This window comes from Pseudorca crassidens, chromosome 10, assembly GCF_039906515.1.
Source record: "Pseudorca crassidens isolate mPseCra1 chromosome 10, mPseCra1.hap1, whole genome shotgun sequence".
NCBI lineage: Eukaryota > Metazoa > Chordata > Mammalia > Artiodactyla > Delphinidae > Pseudorca > Pseudorca crassidens.
Window position 1 is genome coordinate 36,006,063 of NC_090305.1, and position 24,114 is coordinate 36,030,176.

A 24,114-nucleotide genomic window follows, 5' to 3' on the forward strand; every position below is an offset into this window, starting at 1 on the left:
GGTAAGGCTGTATTGACCAGCTATGAGGTCACTTACATTTATTTATCTGATCTAAGAAAACACCAGGTCTAGATGGTTTTACTACTAAGTCTTACAAAACATTCAAGAACCAGTTAATTCCTATTTTACTCCAACTGTTCTAGAAAATGGGAGATGGGAGGGAGATGGAGACTTCAGCTTATTTCAGAAAGCTAGCATAATCCTAAAGCCAAAACCTTTCAAGAAAAAAAAATTATAGGAAAATCTCATTCATGCACATAGATACAAAATTCCTTAAAGATTACCAAACTGGATCTAGCTTTGAATTTTATATTTCATAAAGTGGCTCAGTTTTGTATATTCTGGGAATGTAGGATGACTTAACAGAAAGTCTATTAATGTAACTTACTACATTAATAGATTAAAGAGGTGGGTAGGAGTCAGGAATGGACCACAGGCACACAGAGGAACGTTCTTTTCTTTTTTTTTTTTTAAGTAGCTTTTTCTGTGTAATAAAACCCACAAAATTTCTGTGATATAAAATAAACATTTATTTTTCATACATCTTGGGTAAGCCGGGGCAACTATTTTGGGCTGGGCTCAACTGGTCAGTGAGTCAGCTGGGTGACCATATCCACAAAACTCTCATTATTCTTGGACCAGCTGGCTAGTTGTTGCAAGTTCATCTCATGGCAGGGCAGAGTATTAAGAGGGTGAACTCAACAGGACAAACACACTTCAAGCCCCCATACTTGTATCATACCTGCCATCACCCATTTGGCAAAAACAACTTGCATGGCTGAGTTCAAAGTCAAAGAATGGGGAAGTATACTCTCCACGGCATGGATACTAAGAGGGCATGTGGATATATTATTACTTATAATTTACAAATATGATATACATGTATACACATTATATATATGTTTATTATGTGTCCAATTTATATATATGAAATTGGGTATACACAAAGTATTTCATAATAAAACTTAAATTCACACATTAAGTACACTTTGGGACCCTTCTTACTTACTAGTCTCATAATCTTATCCAAAAAGGAAAAGGAGTTAGTTTGGCATGAGGCGTTCTTCATGTTCATCTCTTTCATCTTTACTTTTTCCCATTCTTTCAGCCTCTTCCAAAAAGAATTTAAAGAGGTTTACAAAGCACTGAGACAAAATAAATTTATCATCATTAAACAAAGCAAAGGGATGATAAGGTTACTGAAACAAGATGGAGCTAGAAATGCCATTAGCACTTGGCTGGATATTCTCTGTTTGCTTCTCTTATCCTCTTCCCACCTTTCTCTACCTGTTTAAGGGCTCCTTCTTCTCGGGCTTCTCCTATAGCTACAGGTCTCACTGAGTTCTGATGACCACTCTCTCCTCTTCTGCTTGAGGGCCAGAGGCTGGTAACACTTCCTGTGAACTTCCTTGCTGGCTCCCTTAATTTCGCCACATCTTTGTAACACGAAGTTCTCCTTACTTAACCTTTTTGCAGGTGTCATATTTCCTGCCAGAGACCCTGATTGCAATAGCCCACAAACCGTACGCCTTAAGTCTAAATGCCTACTAGAAGTAGATGATAAATACAGCTCTAAGGTCTCAGTGTGATTATCAAGTGGGAAAGACAATCGATAAAAGAGTCACCAGTCCCTCCAGAGAAGCAGATCTACTCTGGACGCCATGATGGGCAAGAAATTTTTTGTGGCTTCTCAATGACAGGTCATTGTGGTATAACATCCCCATTTCTTTTCTGTCTCACAGACCATCTCTAATTATTCAGCGCCCAGTCCTCATATATCCTCTTTTTATCCACACTCACTCCTTAGTTGACCTCATGGCTTTTAAATATCACACACATGCTGATGACTCCCAATATGTAGCTCCAGTTCTCACTTTTCCCTGAACTCCAGTTTTCACTATGCAATTGCCTATGCTGTTTGTCCAACAGGCATCTCAAACTCTTGGCATGTCCAAAACAAAACTCACCAAGTTTATCGAATAATCCTCTCTTCCTAGTCTTCCTCCATCTCAGTAGAGGGCCTTGGCATCCTTCACTTGGTTGCTCAGGTGTGTGGACTGGTGGGGAGGGGGGCTGGTGGAAATCCATCATCCTTGATACCTTTTTCTCACGCTCCACATCCAATCCAGCTGCACATTATGTGGGCTCAGATATTCAAAAATATATTCAGAATCTGACCAATTTGCACCACCTGCATCACTTCCCACTCTAGCTCCAACTTCCCAGACTCTCTTATACCACTGTACTTGCTCCGAAGTTGTTTCCCTCCTTCTATACTTGCCCTCTTCCAGGGTCCCACCTCCAGCAGCCAGTGTGATCCTTTAAAAATACATCAGATCATGTCATCTACTCAAATCCTCCAGTCGCTTACCATCACACTCAGAATGTAGTATAAAGTCTCCACCATGGCCTGTAAGGCCAAACTGACCCTTAATGTTCTGTGAGCAGGTCAAGCATAGTACTTGAGGTCTCGGAACCTTTGCACTTGCTGTTTCCTCTGATTGAAACACTCTTCTCCAGATATCTACATGCCTCCACCACACATTTCATTTAGGTCTCTGCTCAAATGACAACTCAGAGAAGGCTTCCCTGGTCATTGGCTCAAAACAACCCCAACATCCTTATTCCTTACTTTACTTTTCTTCACAGCACTGATCAGTACCTGACATTACATTAAATATAAATATGTAATTATGCATTAGTCTTCCCATTTAGAATGCTAAGCACTACGAAAACAAGGGTTTGTTTCCTTCACCCCAGCATCCCTGGTATGATACTTGACACGTAGAGGGTTCTCAATAAATATTTGCTAAGTGAATGAAAGACTCCATTCTAGGTCATCTGATTTCTTGACTCACACTCAGCAAGATCGAAGAAATATTTGAGCCTCAATTAAGTGAGTGGCACTTAGCTAGATGCTTAGAGCTTTAAAAATCTAACAGTTCCTGACCCGAACTGTGACCTTTTTTGGGTGAGTAGTAATTGGGAGAGGACACAAGGGAGTCCTCTGGGCACTAGAAACGTTCTTTCTCTGGGTAATAGTTATATAGGTATACACCTAATACAGATCTACTGAGCCAAACACTTCACATTTGTGTATTTTAAGTTGCACCCCAATAAAAGATTTGTTTTGTTTTAAGTTTCTGGCCCATCTAGACACATCAACAGGTAGTTTCCAGCGCGGCAGACCAGTGAGAGGTCTGCACAGACTGCCTGCCAAATGATCAGTGAGAAAGCAACCTTCCAAAGTGCTAAGATTGGCAAACCGGCTAAAAGGAAAAGGGTAGGCTGTATCCTGCCTTCCTTCTGACACCAGAACATCCCACAGACCACGGGCCTTCTTCAATGCCCCAGGTCCACTTTCTCAATCTCAATCTGCTCAACTGCTAGAGGATACTCCACCTGTTAGGGAGCAGATCCCTGAAGTGAGATGGAGCACGGCAGAGCTGAGGCCGGGGCGAGGACGTGAACACCGCGTCCACGCGTTTGGAGGGAACAACTAGCTGCATACTCAGCTCACTGAACGTCACAAACTCCGCGAACGCCCGGCCTGAGCCCCAGGCCCACAACGCGCACGCGCAGCATACAGCCGCCACTACGCAGGCGCACTGCAGCCTTGAGCCGGTCAAAGCCGGGACAGGTGCCCCTGCGAGCGGGCGCGCGCGCGTTCTCGGGAGCGCGGGAAACGGGGTGCGCGCTATGGAGAGGCGCTTAGCTGAGTTCCGGGAGGCCCGGAAGCGCGCCGGGCTGGCGGCCGAACCCAGCACTTCGAGGCAGCGTGCACAAACCTCGGGAGAGAAGGCGGAAGCAGCTGCGACTCCAAAGGCAGCCCCAGGCTGGCTAAAACGGTTCCTGGTTTGGAAACTGAGGCCCGCGAGTGCCCAGGCCCAGCCCAACCTCGCTCAGGTGAGAGAAACGAGGCCTCACCCCCGGGTACCTGGCTTGTGAGCCGCCGACTTGGCCTCTCGGGCAGCTCCGCCGAGGCCCTGCCGAGGCCCCGCCCCGCCACCACGTGGTGGCAACACCCCCAGCCCCCCACCTCGTCGCGTCAAGAAGCAGCCCGCCCAGCCAGCCACGGTCCTTCCATAGCTTCCCAGCCGGGCCTTCGGTGGCGGGGCGGGGCTGCTGGCGTCTCCCGCCAGCTCGGGGGCGGGCCCTCGCGTCTCCAGCCTCTCGCCTGGGCCCTGATGAGTGGCTTCCACGTTTTCCTTCCAGCCCGCGACCCACGCAGCTCCGACTCCAGGTTTGAAGGGAGGGTCTAGGATCCTGGAAGAAAGGACCTCTGCCCTTGTGTTATTCACAGCGAGTTGCGTTATCGTTGTGCCCCCGGTGGCTTTGGGAAACCTCTCCACAATGGTGTTGAGTCACAGCCCTCTGCTAATGGAGGGTAAAAGGTCTAATTGGATTCTAATAAAAAGTGGCAGTAATTAAAGTTTCATTTGAGTTCGCATCTGGGCCACATGCAGCCAGTCACCCAGATAGCCTGCGCTTTAGAAATGGCATTTGAATACAGAATTCGCAAAAGTGTGGTAACTGTGACTGCCGTGGTGGCATGTACCTTTGTCTCACTGTTGAACTAGCAAGCCCTATTCAAGTTTAACAATGAATGTTCAAGGCGAAGACAATATATAGATTAGTATGATATCCTTTTCACCCTGTGAGTCTTTGGTAATTTCCTATTCACGTCTCAGTATCTTCGTTTTCACTCATGAGTAAGGTGGCAAGGTGATGACTTGAGTGTGAGATTGGAGCATCTATGTGGGAATACAGGACAAAACATCAAGGGGATATCTGTGCTGTGAGGCAATCTGTGACATGGCCTCTGTCCCTCCCAAGTGCAGTAACAGCCAAAAATTCCTTTTGAAAATTAAAATGTACCTTACTCTTAAAATTACTTCAGTTCATCTATCACTGGACCACATCTGGTTTTAAGGATTTTTTTTTTTTTTGTAATCAAGGAGAGCTTACTGTTACTCAGTTTGGATTAGATATTATTCTCCATGACACTTAGGGTTCCAACTGACTTGTAGAAAGTGAGTGCAGCAGGTTTCAAACAATCCATTTCCTTGCATGCAGTTTGTCTCAGGATGACTTTATTGTTGATTAGAACTCACTGCGCACAATTGCTTAGGATTTTATTTATTTTAAAATAAATTTATTTATTTATTTTATTTTTGGCTGTGTTGGGTCTTAGTTGCTGCGCATGGGCTTTCCCCTGTTGGGGCGAGCAGGGGCTACTCTTTGTGGCTTCTCCTTGCGGTGGCTTCTCCTGTTGTGGAGCACAAGCTCTAGGCACGTGGGCTCAGTAGTTGTGGCTTGCGGGCTCTTGAGCACAGGCTCAGCAGCTGTGATGCACGGACTTAGTTGCTCCATGGTATGTGGGATCTTCCCGGACCAGGGCTCGAACCCATGTCTCCTGAATTGGCAGGCGGATTCTTAACCACGGCGCCACCAGGGAAGTCCCTGGTTAGGATTTTAGAATCCATTTCCTCTATCTCTTTTCCTCTCCCAGTTACATTGTAGTCCACACAATGAGGTTTTGACTGTATGTCTCATTTCCAAAGGAATATGAGATCATTGAGTTGGATCCAGAGAAGCTGAACTTGGAGAAAGTTTTCATTATTAAAAACCCAAAAGCTGATGGCCTGACAAAGGGATGAGAGGAAATGCTGGACCTCCAGTGCTTCTTATTAATTACTCTGTTTTTTCATGAGGAACTTTGAAGCTCATTTTCATTGACTCAGCTACCATTCCTGGGTTTGTTCTGGTGTGAAATTCTCATTAAACTGCTTTTTTTCTCCCCTAATTTATAATCTATCTCTACCTAATAATTTAGGTGGCACACAGTGGCTTGTCAGAGATTTCTTTAACCTTCTGTTTCTAATTGCTTCTTTTTACTGGCCATTGACAAGGAAGCATCCACCTCCTTCCCTCACTCTCGAATTTAGTTTGGGGAAAAGCAGTCCACTAAAATAAAATATTTCTTTCTGTGACAAGCGTCTACCACATTAGGACAGATATGCCTGTAACTTTAAAAAAATCCTGCCAAGCCCCCCACCCAACCCCCATCTCCCTCCCAGGCCCCCAATGCACCATCTAGCCCCAAGGTCCATTGCCCACAGTCATCCTGCAATTCCTCCCCTCCAAGCCTTGCCTCAGGTTGGCCCACTGCTCAAATGCTCTCCTTCTTTGGCGTCACCTGGCCAAGCACAGCCTTTGCCTCACCCCCTCAAATCCAGGAGTCATGTTTTAACGTTTCCCTTTCCCCCATCAGCATTCATTGATTCAGTATAATCCTCTCATGTGCCCACTGTGTTCCAGCTGCTTTCCTGTATCCCAGGAGACAGTGTGATAAAGACAAAGCCCTGCTCTCACAGAACTTGCCTTCGAGTTGAAAGAACAGAATGATGAATGCTACAAAAAGGTGGAGGGGGGGGCCCTGGGTGCTGTGATAGTGAATCGGGGGTGAGGGATGCAGAGTGCCACTTTAAATTGGGTGGGCAGGGAGGACTCACTGAGGAGGTGACCTCACCATTTTCATAAGAAGGAGCCACTTTTGCAGAAACCTGGGACAGGCCAAGGGTCCATGTGGTGACATTGTTACTGATGTTTGTAGAAGAGGGAGCCAGCCAGGTGGTGTGAGAGGAAGGGGCTTTCCTCTCAGAGGGAACCACGAGTGCAAAGGCCCTGAGGTGGGAAGCAGCTTGGCATTCAAGGAACGGAATTCCCTTCCCTAAACTGCACCATATGTGCTGTGGTGACTGTGGTGACCACAAACGCTTCCACACACAGCTTTTACAGCAGAAGGCACACTGGTTCTAAAACAAATGCCAAACGAGGCAGAGGAATTTCCTTATCCCCCCTCTTTGTTTGTTCCCTTTTCCAGTTCATTTAACCCCCTACCCCACCTCATCTCCTTCTAGCTCTCTAACCCTTCCCCTTACCACCCCCCATAAAGGCCCTAATTAAGTAAAAAGGGCTCTGGAGGGAGATCATCCTAGGATGCTAGACCAAACTCATCTCTGCCTGTCACCAGCCGTGTGACTTTAGGGGAGTTGCTTACACCTCAGAGTTTTCTTATCAGTAAATTGGGAATAATAATACCTGCTTGCTGGATTACAGATCAGGCATCTTGAAGGCACTCAGTAAATGGTGGCCGTAGCATTATTCTTGTTATACCCCTTCAATAATAAAATGAATTCAGTCTACTGTGAGTTTCAAGTCGTACACATTTAAGATGTATTCTGTATCCGTCATTTCTCTCCGTCTTCCATGTCACCACCCTGATCTCTGCCTGATCCTGTCTTGCTGGGCCTCCTGCATGAGCTACTAACAATTTCCTTTCTTCTACTCTTGCAGCCCATTTTCTGCCAGGCAGCCAGAGCAGTCTTAAATATTAATCAGATTGTATTAGTTCCCTGCTAAGACCTTCAGTGATTTCCCTATTGTGCACACTGGTTACATCTGAAAGGGACATTTATTTGTTTAATAAATGTGTGTGTGTGTGTGGGGGGGGTTGTTGATTATATGTGAAGAACCTTTCCAATCTAATTGAAAAGGTAATAATTACAATATTGATACTAAAAATCAAGGGTTGAACAATTATAGAATTTCTGAAGCAACATAAATCAGATGACCTGTATTTTTAATTGAGACCAAATAATATTTGTGGTCCCTTTTCAATTGCCATGTGAAGGATAAGAGATATAATTGAATAAATGAGCTAAAAGTCTGCTATGTATTGAGAACTTATGTGTGGGGTACTGTGTTTGGCTCTGGAGACACCAGAAGATAATAAATGGTAGCTTGGGGCCTCGTGCAGCAATCTAGGGACACATGTGACCTGTATTAAAAGAGAGACACTTGAATGACGAATAGTTTGGTGCTGAGAAACAGCCATTCAGAGCTCTAGGTGGCAGAGGGGACACCCTCCTTGATGGCCCAGGAGGTCGGGGCATATACAGTTCACCAGTCATGCTTGCCTGGAGGAAGCAAGTTGCTGAGGAATGGAGAGGACGCAGAGGCTATTCCTGGCCACCAAGGGGCAATGTCTCTGGGTCCTAAGACCAGTTGAACTGGAGTAGAGTGTTCATTTATAGAGCAATAGATGGTGGATCATGTTGTTCAGAAAATTTTTAGACCACTGTTTTACAAACTGCAAGTCATGACTCATTAGTGGGTGGTGAAATCAATTTAGAGGATCTAGTCCTCTGTTAAAACTAAATTAAAAAAAATAGAATAGAAAATCAAAGCTTCATATGTAAGGAAGGTATTTGTTGATTTGTGACCTTTTTTTCCCCTGATATATATGTGTGGGGTTGCAGTACAAAACGTATTTCTTATTGTGGGTCATACCCAAAAAAGTTTGCAGAATACTGGACTGGAGATCAAGCACCCTAAAGCTCCTTAAGTACCTGTGTCTCCCATTAGCACACAGCGCAGGGGCCTGTGTACTGGCATTTCTGTCTGTTGAGTGAATGCAAGGCCTTGGATTCCAGCCCAAGGAGTTTAAATTTTAACCCGTAGGCAATAAAAATTTGTCAGAGGTTTGTGAGCAGGGGGTTGATGGGTGTTTTAGCAGATCCATTTAGCAGCTGCACATAGGATGGTTTGGGGAGGGAAGAGTTAGGAGGTGGGGAGTCCAGTTAGGAGATCCTGGGGGTGTGTAGGATGGTCACAGGGGATGGAAAGGTTGTGGCTATAACAGTGACTTTCTTTTTAATGTGTGGAAGGGATTTTTGTTTCCTGTTTCTGGTGTAGTCTTCGTTTTAGAATCATGTAACTCAACAAAATTTTAGCTCGTCTAGACAAAGCAGCAAACATATATTGATTCTGTGTGGGAAGCGTGTGGTCACTGCCTTATCAATTACGGGGGAGTCTCTGTACCAGGCAAAAATTAGCGCCTGTTAGCAACAGATTAATCTGAGGAAATGTCTGCCTCAGATGGGAATCCCTCTGAACGCTGTTAAGGATTTCATCGGCTCACATCTCACTGATCAGTTTTGATTCTGTTGGAGCAGAATGCATAGGAGCTCTTTGGAGATGGTTGTCTTAGAGAGCAGGGCCAGAAAATAGACACAGATGAGCCGGAAGCCTTTCCCGAGCAAGGACAGCTGTCTCTCCAGATCGGTTTTGATCCTCCCGGCCCCACTGCCCATTATTCTTACTTTGGTTTGTTTGTGTGTGTCCTAGGGAGCGGCTCGGCCTGGGGGCCGCGCGTCACAGCCACCGGGGAATCCAGCCGAGCGTCCGCCGGCCCCGCCCCCGCAGGACCAGTCTCTCCTGACCAACATCACCTTCTTGAAGGTGCTCCTCTGGTTGGTCCTGCTGGGACTGTTTGTGCAACTGGAATTTGGCCTGGCCTATTTTGTCCTGTCCCTCTTCTACTGGATGTATGTGGGGACACGAGGCCCCGAGGAGAAGACGGAGGGGGAGAAGAGCGCGTACTCCGTGTTCAACCCGGGCTGCGAGGCCATCCAGGGTACCCTGACTGCCGAGCAGCTGGAGCGCGAGCTGCACTTGCGACCCCTGCAGGGGAGATAGGACCAGCCCTGCTGTCGGCTGGCCTCCCAAGGTCCTTTCATCCCTGGGGCACCGACTTGTGGGTTTGACTAAGGACAGCTTGCGGGTCAGTTCTGTGACCCCGCAATTCCACACTCTTTCCCCGATCTCCTGCTGCAGTTTTATATCAGAAGTTCTTTTTGGTTTTGGTGAAACTCCCAGGAAGACATTCACTGTGGGTCTGATGCAATTTATAAAAAGAGAGACGCTTAAGAAAGGAGACCTGTTTGTCTCTTTATTTGAGAGAGGTGATTTTTAGAGCACTAAGAGGGCATTGGGGAGATAACTTTAAAATACCCAGCTGTTTGAAGTAATCGTTTGGTACATCAAGACTGTATAAAGTAAATATTCTCTTTAAATCTTTTTAAAATTAATTTATTTTTCACTGAAGTGTAGTTGATTTATAATGTTGTGTTAGTTTCAGGTGTTCAGCAAAATGTTTCAGATATATATTCTTCAGATTCGTTTCCCATATAGGTTATTATAAAATATCGAGTATAGTTCCCTGTACTACACAGTAGGTCCTTGTTGTTTATCTATTTTATATATAGTAGTATGTATCTGCTAATTCCAAATTCCTACTTTATCCCTTCCCCCCGACCTTTCCCCTTTGGTAACCATAAATTTGTTTTCTATGTCTGTGAGTCTGTTTCTGTAAATAAGTTCATTTGTATCATTTTTTAGATTCCACATATAAGTGATAGCATATGGTATTTGTCTTTCTCTTTCTGACTTAACTTCACTTAGTATGATAATCTCTAGGTCCATCCATCCATGTTGCTGCAATGGCATTATTTCATTCCTTTTTATGGCTGAGTAGTATTCCATTGTGTGTATATATATCACCTCTTCTTTATCCATTCCTCTGTTGACGGACAATTAGGTTGCTTCCATGTCTTGGCTATTGTAACTAGTGCTGCAGTGAAGAAGGGTGTAGTGTGTGTATCTTTTTGTTGTTGTTTTGTTTGTTTTTTTTGAATTTTATTTTATTTTTTTATACAGCAGGTTCTTATTAGTTATCCATTTTATACGTATTAGTGTATATATGTCAATCCCAATCTCCCAATTCATCACAGCACCACCACCGCTTCCCGCTGCTTTCCCCCCTTGGTGTCCATACGTTTGTTCTCTACATCTGGGTCTCAGTTTCTGCCCTGCAAACCAGTTCATCTGTACCATTTTTCTAGGTTCCACATATATGCGTTAATATATGATATTTGTTTTTCTCTTTCTGACTTACTTCACTCTGTATGACAGTCTCTAGATTCATCCATGTCTCTACAAATGACCCAATTTCGTTCCTTTTTATGGCTGAGTAATATTCTATTGTATATATGTACCACATCTTCTTTATCCATTCATCTGTGGATGGGCATTTAGGTTGCTTCCATGACCTGGCTATTATAAGTAGCGCAGCAGTGAACATTGGGGTGCATGTGTCTTTTTGAATTATGGTTTTCTCTGGGTATATGCCCAGTAGTGGGATGGCTGGGTCATATGGTAATTCTATTTTTAGTTTTTTAAGGAACCTCCATACTGTTCTCCATAGTGGCTGTATCAATTTACATTCCCACCAACAGTGCAAGAGGGTTCCCTTTTCTCCAAACTCTCTCCAGCATTTGTTGTTTGTAGATTTTCTGAGGATGCCCATTCTAACTGGTGTGAGGTGATACCTCATTGTAGTTTTGACTTGCATTTCTCTAATAATTAGTGATGTTGAGCAGCTTTTCATGTGCTTCTTGGCCACCTGTATGTCTTCTTTGGAGAAATGTCTATTTAGGTCTTCTGTGCATTTTTGGATTGAGTTGTTTGTTTTTTTGATATTGAGCTGCATGAGCTGTTTATATATTTTGGAGATTAATCCTTTGTCCATTGATTTGTTTGCAAATATTTTCTCCCATTCTGAGGATTGTCTTTTCATCTTGTTTGTAGTTTCCTTTGCTTTGCAGAAGCTTTTAAGTTTCATTAGGTCCCATTTGTTTATTTTTGTTTTTATTTCCATTACTCTAGGAGGTGGATCAAAAAAGATCTTGCTGTAATTTATGTCAAAGAGGGTTCTTCCTATGTTTTCCTCTTCCTATGTTTTCCTCTAAGAGTTTTATAGTGTCCGGTCTTACATTTAGGTCTCTAATCGCATGTATCTTTTTGAATTATTGTTTTCTCCAGGTATATGCCCAGGATTGGGATTGCAGGATCATATAGCAACTCTATTTTTAGTTTTTTTGTTTTTTGTTGTGTTTTTTATGGTACACGGGCCTCTCACTGTTGTGGCCTCTCCCGTTGCGGAGCACAGGGTCCGGATGCGCAGGCTTAGCGGCCATGGGTCACAGGCCCAGCCGCTCCGCAGCATGTGGGATCTTCCCGGACTGGGGCATGAACTCATGTCCCCTGCATCGGCAGGCGGACTTTCAACCACTGTGCCACCAGGGAAGCCCTATTTTTAGTTTTTGAGGAACCTCCGTACTGTTTTCCATAGTGGCTGCACCAATTTACATTCCCAACAACAGTGTAGGACAGTTCCCTTTCCTCCACACCCTCTCCAGCATTTATTATTTGTAGACTTTTTGATGATGGCTTTTCTGACCAGTGTGAGGTGATACCTCACTGTAGTTGGTGTTTTTTTTTTTAAATTTATTTTTGGCTGTGTTGGGTCTTCGTTTCTGTGCGAGGGCTTTCTCTAGTTGTGGCAAGCGGGGGCCACTCTTCATTGCGGTATGCGGGCCTCTCACTATCGTGGCCTCTTTTGTCGTGGAGCACAGGCTCCAGACGCGCAGGCTCAGTAGTTGTGGCTCACGGGCCTCATTGCTGCACGGCATGTGGGATCTTCCCAGACCAGGGCTCGAACCTGTGTCCCCTGCATTAACAGGCAGATTCTCAACCACTGCGCCACCAGGGAAGCCCCGTCATTGTAGTTTTGATTTGCATTTCTCTAATAATTAGTGATGTTGAGCATCTCTTCATGTGCCTTTTGGCCATCTGTATGTCTTCTTTGGAGAAAAGTCTTTTTAGATCTTCTACCCAGTTTTTGATTGGATTGTTTGTTTTTTTGATATTGAGCTGCATGAGCTGTTTTATATTTTGCAGATTAATCCATTGTCAGTTGCATCGTTTGCAAATATTTTCTCCCATTCTGGAGGTTGTCTTTTTGTTTTGTTTATGGTTTCCTTTGCTGTGCAAAAGATTTTAAGTTTAATTAGGTCCTGTTTATTTTTGTTTTTATTTCCATTATTGTAGGTGATGGACCTAAAAAGATATTGCTGCGACTTATGTCAGAGAGTGTCCTGCCTATGTTTTACTTTAGGAGATTTATAGTATCTGGTTTTACGTTTAGGTGTTTAATCCATTTTCAGTTTATTTTTGTGTATGGTGTTAGAGGATGTTTTAATTTCATTCTTTTACAGGTAGCTGTCCACTTTTCCCAGCACCACTTATTGAAGAGACTGTCTTCTCTGTTGTACATTCTTGCTTCCTTTGTCATAGATTAATTGACCATGGGTGTATAGATTTATTTCTGGGCTTTCTATCCTATTCTATTGAGCTATATTTCTGTTTTTGTGCCAGTACCATGCTCTTTTGATTACTGTAGCTGTGTAGTATAGTCTGAAGTCAGGGAGACTGATTCCTCCAGCTTTCTTTTTCTTTCTCAAGATTGCTTTGGTTTTTTGGGGTCTTTTGTGTTTCCATACAAATTTTATTATTTTTTTTGTTCTAGTTCTGTGAAAAATGCCATTGGTAATTTGATAGGGATTGCATTGAATCTGTAGATTGCCATGGGTAGTATAGTCATTTTGACAGTATTGATTCTTCCAATCCAAGAACATGGTGTATCTTTCCATTTGTTTGTGTCATCTTTGATTTCTTTCTTCAGTGTCTCATAGTTTTTGGAGTACAGGTCTTTTGTCTCCTTAGGTAGGTTTATTCCTAGGTATTTTATTCTTTTTGATGCAGTGGTAAATGGGATTGTTTCCTTAATTTCTCTTTCTGATCTTTTGTTGTTAGGGGTAGAAACGCAACAGATTTCTGTGTATTAATATTGTATCCTACAACTTTACTGAATTCATTGATGAGCTCTAGTAGTTTTCTGGTAGTGTCTTTAGGATTTTCTGTGTATAGTATCATGTCATTTGCAAACAGTGACAGTTTTACTTCTTTTCCACTTTGGATTCCTTTTATTTCTTTTCTTCTTTGATTGCTGTGTCTAGGACTTCCAATACTGTGTTGAACAAAAGTGGTGAGAGTGGGCATCCTTGTCTTGTTCCTGATCTTAGAGGAAATGCTTTCAGCTTTTCACCTTGAGTATGATGTTAGCTGTGGGTTTGTCATATATGACCTTTATTCTGTTGAGGTAGTTTCCCTCTATACCCACTTTCTGGAGAGTTTCTTTTGGTTTTTTAAAATCATAAATGGATGTTAAATTTTACCAGAAACTTTTTGTGCATCTATTGAGATGATCATATGGTTTTTATTCTTCAACTTGTTAATGTGGTGTATCATACTGATTGATTTGCAGATATTGAAAAATCCTTGCATCCCTGGGATAAATCCTACTTGATCATGGTGTATGATCTTTCTAATGTATTGTTGGACTCAGTTTGCTATTATTTTGTTGAGGATTTTTGCATCTGTGTTCATGAGTGATATTAGCCTGTAATTTTCTTTTTTTGTGGTATCTTTGTCTGGTTTTGGTATCAGGGTGTTGGTGATCTCATAGAATGAGTTTGGAAGTGTTCCTTTCTCTGCAATTTTTTGGAATAGTTCCAGAAGGATAGGTGTTAACTCTTCTCGAAATGTTTGGTAGAATTCTCCTGTGAAGCCATCTGGTCCTGGACTTTTGTTTATTGGGAGTTTTTAAATCACAGATTCAATTTCAGTACTTGTAATTAGTCTGTTCATATTTTCTGTTACTTCCTGGTTCAGCCTTGAGAGATTGTACCTTTCTAAGAATTTGTCCATTTCTTCTAGGTTGTCCATTTTATTGGAATATAGTTGCCCATAGTGGTCTCTTACGGTCCTTTGTATTTCTATGGTGTTGGTTGTAACTTCTTTTTCATTTCTAATTTTATTAATTTGGGCCCTCTCCCGTTTTTTCTTGATGAGTCTTGCTAAAGGTTTATCAATTTTGTTTATCTTTTCAAAGAACCAGCTTTTAGTTTTATTGATTTTTTCTATTGTTTTTTTAGTCTCTACTTCATTTATTTCTCTCTGATCTTTATGATTTATTCCCTTCTACTAACTTTGGGTTTTGTTTGTTCTTCTTTCCATCGTTGCTTTAGATGTAAGGTTAGGTTGTTTATTTGAGACTTTTCTTGTTTCCTGAGGTAAGCTTGTATTGCTATAAACTTCTGTCTTAGAACTGCTTTTGCCGTGTCCCATAGGTTTTGGATTGTTGTGTTTTTGTTTTCATTTGTCTCTAGGTATTTTTTGATTTCCTCTTTAATTTCTCCAGTGACCCATTGGTTATTTAGTAGCATATTTTTTAGCCTCCACATGTTCGTGTTTATCGCAGGTTTTTTCTTGTAGTTGATTTCTAATCTCATAGCATTGTGGTCAGAAAAGATGCTTGATTTGATTTCAGTTTTCTTAAATTTACCAAGGCTTGCTTTGTGGCCCAGCATGTGATCTATCCTGGAGAATGTTCCATGTGCACTTGAAAAGAATGTGTATTCTGCTGCTTTTGGATGGAACGCTCTATACATATCAATTAAGTCCATCTGCTCTAATGTGTCATTTAAGGCCTGGGTTTCCTTATTGACTTTATATCTCAATGATATGTCCATTGATGTAAGTGGGGTGTTAAAGTCTCCCAGAATTTCTTATATATGTTAACATTTGCCTTATATATTGCCATATATAATTTACACCTTATATATTGAGGTGCCTTATATAATATTTGCTTTATATGTTGAGGTGCTCCTATGTTGGGTGCATGTATATTTACAATTGTTATATCTTCTTGGATTGATCCCTTTATCTTTATGGAGAGTCCTTCTTTGTCTCTTGTAACAGTCTTTATTTTGAAGGCTCTTTTGTCTGATATGAGCATTGCTACTCTTTTGGTTTCCATTTGCGTGGAATACCTTTTTCCATCCCCTCACTTTCAGTCTGTATGTGTTTCTAGATCTGAAGGGGGGCTCTTGTAAACAGCATGTATACGGGTCTTGTTTTTGTATCCATTCAGCCAGTCTATGTCTTTTGGTAGGAGTATTTAATCTGTTTACATTTAAGGTAGTTATCGATATGTATGTTCTTATTGCCATTTTGTTAATCGTTTTGGATTTGTTTTTGTAGGTCTTTTTTCTCCCTTTTCTCTTTTGTTCTCTTCTCTTGTGATTTGATAATTATTTTCAGTGTTGTGTTTGGATTCCTTTTTCTTTTTTGTGTGTATATTACAGATTATTGGTTTGCAGTTACCATGAGTTTTTGATATAGAAGTCTGTATAAATACATGATGTTTTAAGTTGCTGATCTCTTAATTTCAAATGCATTTCAAATATCCTGCATTTGTACTCTGTTCCTCTCATGATTGCTGGCTTTGATATCATGTTTGTGTGTGGATAATTTCCGGCCTTTACTGTATGTTTGCCTTTACCAGTGAGCTCTCCCGTTTCGTAATTTTCTTGTTTCCAGTTGTGGCCTTTTCTACCTACAGAAGTTCCTTTAGCATTTGTTTTAAAGCTGGTTTGGTGGTGCTGAATTCTTTTAACTTTTGCTTATCTGTAAAGCTTTTGATTTCTCCATCAATCCAAATGAGAGCCTTGCTGGGTAGAGTATTCTTGGTTGTAGATTTTTTCCTTTTATCACTTTAAATATATCGTGCCACTTCTTTCTGACCTGCAGAGATTCTGCTGAAAAATCAGCTGATAACCTCATGGGGATTCCTTTGTATGTTATTTGTTGCCTTTCCCTTATTGCTCTTATTATTTTCTTTGTCTTTAATTTTTGTCAGTTTGATTACTATGTGTCTCAGCATGTTCCTCCTTGAGTTAATCCTGCCTGGGACTCTCTGCACTTCCTGGACTTGGTTGACTCTTTTCCTTTCCCATGTTAGGGAAGTTTTCAGCTATTATCTCGTCACATATTTTCTCAGGCCCTTTCTCTCTCTTCTTCTTCTGGGATCCCTATAATGTGAATGTTGGTACGTTTAATGTTGTCCCAGAGGTCTCTTAAACTGTCCTCATTTCTTTTCATTCTTTTTTCTTTCTTTTGTTCTGCAGCAGTGATTTCCCCCATTTTGTCTTCCAGCTCACTTATCTGTTCTTCTGCCTCATTTATTCTGCTGTTGACTCCTTCTAGTGTATTTTTCATGTCAGTTATTGTATCCTTCAACTCTCTTTGGTTGTTCTTCATATTTTCTAATTCTTTGTTAAAATTTTCTTGTAACTTCTCACACCGTGCATCCATTCCTTTTCCAGGGTCTTGGATCATCTTTATGATAATTACTGTGAAGTCTTTCTCTGGTAGATTGCCTATCTCCACTTCACTTAGTTGTTCTTCTGGGGTTTTGTCTTCTTCCCTCATCTGGAACATATTTCTCTGCCATCTTGTTTTGTCTGAATTTCTGTGTTTGTGGACTCAGTTCAATAGGCTGCCAGACTGTAGTATTCTTTCTTCTGGTGTCTGCCCCCAGTGGGTGAGGCTGCTCTAGAGGCTTGTGTAGGCTTCCTGGTGGAAGGGGCTGGTGCCTGCCCAATGGTGGGTAGAGCTGGGTCTTGGCCCTCTGGTGGGCAGGGCTGTGTCAAGGGGTGTGTCTAGAGGTTGCTGTGGGTTCAGGAAGTCTTTAGGCAGCCTGTCTGCTGATGGGTGGAGCTGTGTTCCTGCCCTGTTGGTTGTTTGGCCTGAGATGTCTCAGCCCTGGAGCCTACAGGCTGTTGGGTGGGGTCAGGTCTTGGTGCAAAAATGGTGGCTTCCAGGAGAGCTCACACTGATGAATAGTTCCTGGTACCTCCACCACCAGTGTCCTTGTTCTCACAGTGAGCCACAGCCACACCCTCCTACCCCACTTCTTCAGGAGACCTCCAAGACCAGCAGGTAGGTCTGGCCCAGGCTCCTATGAAGTCACTGCCTTTGCCCTGGGTCCCGGTACGACAAGACCTTTTATGCACCCTCCAAGAATGGAGTCTCTGTTTCTCCCAGTCCTGTGGAGCTCCTGCAATCAAGCCCCACTGGCCTTCAAAGCCAAATGCTCTGGGGGCTCCTCCTCCCAGTGCTTGACCTTTAGGCTGTGGAGCCTGGCATGGTGCTCAGAGCTCTCACTCCCACTGGAGAACTTCTGTGATATAATTATTCTCCAGTCTCTGGGTCGCCTTCCCGGGTGGTATGGGATTTGATTACATTGTGAGGGCCCCCCTCCTACCATCTCGTGGTTTCTTCTTTATGTCTTTGGATGTAGAACATCTTTTTTTGGTAGAATCCAGTCTATTTTATCGATAGTTGTTCAGCAGTTAGTTGTGATTTTGGTATGCTTGTGAGAGGAGGTGAGCTCAAAATCCTCCTACTCTGCCACCTTGTCCCTCTTTAAGTCTTTTCATATCATATTTATTTTTCCTGAAAAGTTTAAGTTGGAAGTGTCTGGGATTTTGGGGTTTTGGGTTTTTTTTTTCTTTCTGCCTGAAGTCTTGCTTTTTTGGTCATCAGTGCTATTGAAACATGTGCTTTTCAGAAACAGGCCCCCATCGCCCATCCCCATTTTCCATGCTCCTCAGTTATTCTGCCGCCACACAGTGAAGGAAGATTAGAGAAGGCAGGGTTCTAAGTGCCAAGTGTGGGGAGTGATTTCACAAAGTCAACATTGGTAGATATGGTAAGTGGCTACTAATGATGAATTCAGCAAGAAGAAATTCTTGAGTATGTACAAAGGGGAGCTCTGAAAGTGGAGCTCCTGATTTATTGGCTGCTTGAGTTGTTTCTTATATTCTAAAGACTTTAGAGTGAGCAGTGCCTTTGACCGTGGGCCTCTGGTGGGAAGTTATGTAAATAGTGGTAATCAGCCATGCTTCGTGTTCCTGCCTCTTCCAGTGTGAAGTTAGAGTTTGGGCTCATTAAAATTGGGCAAAGCAAACCATTGAATACTTTTTTTTTTTGTTTTACTAGTCATACTGATTAGTAAGAGGACTCAAGCTTTAAAGCAATAGTTTTTTTTCCAAATTTCAGATATTAAGAAATTAATGTCTCCTCAGTAGGTTTTCAGCTTCAGAATTCAGTTATTAATTCTTATACTGTGAAAGTAACTTTATTGTCTAGGAGACGTTACTAAATAATGGTCGTCTATTTTCTTTTTTTATTCTTGTCTGATTTACTTATAGTAAAATCTTAATTTAAATTTAACTTTTATTCATTGAATGCCAGCACTCTTCTAGGTGCTTGAGATATAATAATTTTTAAAAAGCAGGCATTTTCCCAGTTCTTGGAGCATATATTCTGACTGGGAATGGGGTGGTGGACACAATAAAACAAGCAATGCCAGTAATTGAGTGAGATGTTTTAGTTGTATCAGTAGAAGGCCTGCAGAGCAGATGTTCTCATGAATCACACTTTGTAGACAACTAACCCCATGTGTTTCAGCCCATGTTGAAGATTTACATGCACTGCTCCTCTCTACCCCCTTGCTGATTGGGAGTTTGACTGTCTTTCAGAGTCATCCCTTGAGCTGAAGTTTCCTGTAGCTCATAAAGAAGTCTTTTCTTCTGTGACTCCTGTGTGAACTGGACCTGTAGAAAGTATGGGAAACAGATGAATCTCTATTAAACGTGCAAGTTTCTATTGTATTTGCGGTACATGATTTTGTCTCCTGATTTATTTTCTTAAGGCTTTCTCCATCTCCTTGATATTTTACTTGGACTTTTCCATTTCATAAAAGCCAGATACCAAGAAGAAATATCCTTCCTTGATCAAGGTTCACTGCAAAGCCTAGGGCAATAAATACCGTACTAGGAAAGAATTAATTTGTATTTTAAAAAATGTATAATTCAAACTTTTACCTAAAACGAAGTGCCCGTAACTCTGAATTAGGAACATTTGGTCCAATTATTAATCCCAGCAAAGTAGAGACTTCTCTTAAGGACAGAAGAGACTCAATTTAGGAGCAGACCTCTCTAGCATTCTTTGAAAATGTAGCCATTTATAACAAGGTGGAGCCTGGATTGCCTTAAGCCCACCTTTCATGGGATTTTCTGTGAGTGATTTGTCAACTCTCCTTGCTCACCTCTTCCCAGAGGTTGCATGTAAGGACAGCATTAACTTCTAGGAAAAGTGGGGTGTGAACCAATTAAATGTCTGACAGGGAAGAAAGGAAAGGATGCTATGTGTTTGCTGTTCTCATCAGCCCTTTAAGCTTTAGGTGCAGTCTTGATTTCCTGAATTTAATTAATTTATTTATTTTTGCTGTGTTGGGTCTTTGTTTCTGTGCGAGGGCTTTCTCTAGTTGTGGCAAGCGGGGACCACTCTTCATCGCGGTGTGCGGGCCTCTCACTATCGCGGCCTCTCGTTGCGGAGCACAGGCTGCAGACGCACAGGCTCAGTAGTTGTGGCTCACGGGTCTAGTTGCTCCACGGCATGTGGGATTCTCCGAGACCAGGGCTCGAACCTGCGTCCCCTGCATTAGCAGGCAGATTCTCAACCACTGCGCCACCAGGGAAGCCCCAATTTCCTGAATTTAGAAAGGCCTATTGATCTCAGAATTTCCACTCAGGGCCTGACCATTAGCCCAGCAAGCAGCTTCCATTAAAGGCTGCTTTGTCATCGGGGAACAGAGACCCCAGAGATGCATTCAGTCTCTATGACAGCTGTGTGCACAGATGAGGTTGTCTCTGAGTCTTGCAAGTAAACTGGTTTTTGCTTTTATTTACATTATCCCATCTTGCCTAATCACAGGGACTTTTAAATGAGCCTCTAACTACTTATAGGGCTAGAAGAGCCCCCAAAATGCCATCAAATGTACCCCCCCCCCGCCTTAGGCAGGTCTGCATTCATTGCTGACTAACATTTTTTTCCCTAGTGATCCCTAAAGAAGAATCCAGGTACAAGGTACAGGAACTTCTTAGGAAGTTCTTTACTGAAAGAACTCAGGCCACCCCAGGTTATTTTTTCTTATTCTAATCTCAGTGGACACAGAGCATCCTCTGGACTGGTAAACCGTTACTCAGTTCTCACTTAGTCCTTTCTGTTCTTCAGGCTAAATCATCCAGTTGTACCTCTGGGACAATCACTTTCAAGCTAGCCCTGACCCATTCTGCAGGTGCAAGGTCTGGGTGGCAGTAAGTGTCCCAGTTGGTGGGTGCAGTGACTTTTCTCAAAACCTCTGGCTTTTTACCAGTGATAATTTATGCATGTATATTTTGTGCTATTGGGATTGTGCTGTGAGTCTCGTGTTTTCCACATTTTCCTTTTGACTGATCTGTGCATTAAGATTAGGCTCACAGGCTCTGTGCTAAAAAAAACAAAAAAACTAGGAAGTTACACAATTGGCAGAATCAGTGATCCTCAGTTGGGCAGAAGAAAGTAAAATTCTAACTGTGTGTTTTTGTCTCCTGCCACTCACACTATTAACCTATTTATCAGCAAATATGTGTAGGTGCTCTGAGCCTGGTGCTGCTGGGGACACGTAGATGAGCCTCTCCAATCTGTGTCCACTGTAAGAGCCAGGATGCAGGGTGGAGCTGGGATGCCATGGAGCATCGTGCCACCAGGGGGTAGCATAGAACTGCTGCTCTAAGTCGGTCCCTTTACCTCACAATTTATGTAATGTAGAAAACCCATTGGGATATTTATCTGAACCGTTTGCACTGCTTTTTCAGACTTTCTTTTCACTTTAACATTCACGGAGGAAGGGGCTCATCAGAGGTCCTGGGAAAGGCAGAGAAAGCTATCAGAGTGATTTATACGCATACTTTAAAATAAAACATCCCCTCTCTACACTCAGCAGGCAGCATTGCAGTTGAGGGGGTCAGCGCTGGGCTTTTCCACATCTAAGCTTTGTAGGGGGAAAAAGACTAGGAACTTATACAGCTGGCAGAGAAACTCGATCCCTAAGCCAAAGGAAGTCAAATTTGAACTGTATGCTTTGGTTTCTGTCACACGTACTTTTATTTCACAGCATTGGAGCATTGGGTGGATAAAGACTTGGATCTCACTCTCAAAAAGCTGGAAAGAAGACAAGGTGAGTACACAGAGAACCACATTATAAGGCGTATAACATAATACAGATGTTTATAAAGGTATAAGTATGTGCATGTGTGTGTTGGGGGAATAGTCATCAAAAGGAGAGACCACTTTCAAATCTGACTTCTACACTACGTAGGATTGTCACTTTTTATGAAAAATACTACGTTTCCTCAAGTCATGAATGAATGTTTTGGAAAGTGTGGTCTGTGGACCACCTGTATTGGAATCTCCTGTGGTAATGTTAAAATGCAGATTCTAGGGCCCCAACCAGACTCATGACTCAATGTTTGGGGGTAGGACCCCAAGAATTTTCATTTCAACAGCCTCCCTGGGGTTATCTCCAGCTTACTAAAGATCAAAAGCCAATGAAATAAATCATAAATGTTAAAATAAGAAGAAAACTCAGTGATTATTAGAATGAAGCAAAGACAGATGGGTGTGTATTTTAAAAGGGGGCAACAGGCTTGCCATTTTTTTGAACTGTTCATTGGAAAGCAAAACTAGAGAAAAACACACATATGGCTTTTAAACGATTAGGAATTAACTCCCAAGACTATATAATAATAAAAGGTGCTTTATTTTTTGAAGTTTTAAAAAGTTATTACAGAATGAAGCACATGCTTATTTTAGAACACTTTCAAAATATAAAAAGGAACAAAGTATTTAATTTCTGTACTTATATGCATGTGTTCCAGAATTCAAGAGGTCCACAGGATATACAATGAGAAAGCCTCCCTCCCTTCATCATGTTTGTTCTTTCTCAAGCCCACACTTGATAGCACACTCTACAAACGATTCTGCCCTTCGCTTTCCTTTTTAGGAGTTTGGCTTTTATTTACATGCATTTGAAGTTTTATGTAAGAGAATGGCATGATCCAATATCCATTTTTAAAAGGTCACCTGGGCTATCATGTGGAGACGGGATTTTCTGTGTCATTCATTCATTCGTCCATCTGTCCACCCACTCGTCCATCCATCCATTCATTTACGGAGCACCTTATCTTTTTTTTTTTCCCTATTGGTGAAAACATTTACATATGTTTTATTCAGCCGTCTTTTAAGATTTTCTTAACAAATATTGACGTTATGGCAAAATGATTGGCTTACGAAATATGTTCATACATTCTACTTTTTATGGTTAAGTGGAAGATTTTTTTTGAGATACATTTTATTTTATTGAGATACATTTTAAAAATTTCATTTCATTAGTTTTTTTAAGTGGAAGATTTAATTGAGGGAAACCAATAATATTAATTATCATGATAATTAAAAACTAAAGCATAATATCCTAAAAATCAACACAACAAAAATTACAAATATTTTAGAAAAGGGACCAAATACTATCAGTAACCATTTGTTTCTAGAACAGATACACTTATGCATTCATTGATTTAACAGTTTTGGACAGCATTTTACTGAATAAAATTTTATTTTTCCCCAAATTCATTCTTTCATCAGTGAAAGAATTACAGTTCACAAATGTGACCAAATCCGGCCTAACAACCTACTAACCAGCACCTGCTTTTTCAACTTATATGAATCTATCATATCTCTCCTAATCTGTTTATCCATCTGTCCATCTGTCTACCTTCTATTTAGCTGTTTGTCTTTGCGTCATGATTTCTTTTTTTTTTTTTAATATTTATTTATTTTTGGCTGTGTCAGGTCTTAGTTGCGGCATGCGTACGGGATCTTTCACTGTGGCATGCAGGATCTTTCATTGCGGCGTGCAGGCTTCTCTCCAGTTGTGGTGTGCAGGCTCCAGAGTGCGTGGGCTCTATAGTTGTGGGGGTCATGCTTTCTTACGAAGAGAATCAAAAGCCTAACACAGTATCTGCTGTGGACTTTGATGGAATACCTTATTTTTACAGGCCTGGTGCTGGGCTCTCAGCACACAAAGAGATAATGCAGACAAAGTTCCTTTTCTCAAGGAGCTCACAGTCAAAGGGGGGAGGCAGCCAATAATCAGACAGTTACAGTACTGCGTGGCGAGCCCTTTGAGAGTGTGCTATTTAAAGAAGGGCCAAGCATAGAAAAGGGATATCAAAACACTTATAGAAGCAGGGAGGGCTTCCTGGAAGTGGTGACATGGTGCTGAATTTGAAGGAGCATCAGGTACTCTGCAGGGAAAAAGGGAGGGGAAAGGAGGTAGCATTTCAGTCACAGGAAACCACCTGGGAAAAAGGTGATACTCATGAAGAAGAGCATGCTTGGGAAAAAGTGATGCATCCTGAGGACTTCCATTATTTCTTCCAACTAGTTGTTACATAAGTATGAAAGCTATTGATTTTGGTGTATTAATTTTGTACCAGCTCTTCCCCTTTACTGAATTTTCTTACTAATTATAATTTTCAGTTGGTTCTCCTGGACTTTCCACATAAATAGTTAGATAAT

General features: G+C 42.0%; 1 protein-coding gene across 5 annotated transcripts in view; it reads left to right on the top strand.

Annotated features, from left to right (window-relative positions):
* Nucleotides 1-3,601: 3,601 nt before the first annotated feature.
* The window catches only part of SAYSD1 (SAYSVFN motif domain containing 1), a 38,727-nt gene continuing 18,214 nt past the window's right edge, over nt 3,602-24,114 (top strand). For 2 of the 5 annotated variants that reach the window (XR_010946844.1, XR_010946842.1), the window contains exons 1-4: nt 3,602-3,906; nt 9,193-9,902; nt 19,194-19,277; nt 21,653-21,715. Coding sequence is in view for 1 of the 5 variants with exons in the window: in XM_067753080.1 (XP_067609181.1) it covers nt 3,700-3,906; nt 9,193-9,543 (558 nt within the window). In the remaining 4 variants the exon portion in view is untranslated. Of the gene's footprint in view, nt 3,907-9,192; nt 10,206-19,193; nt 19,335-21,652; nt 21,716-24,114 lie in introns of those variants that run through there. The other 3 variants (XR_010946843.1, XM_067753080.1, XR_010946845.1) reach the window with 3 other exon arrangements.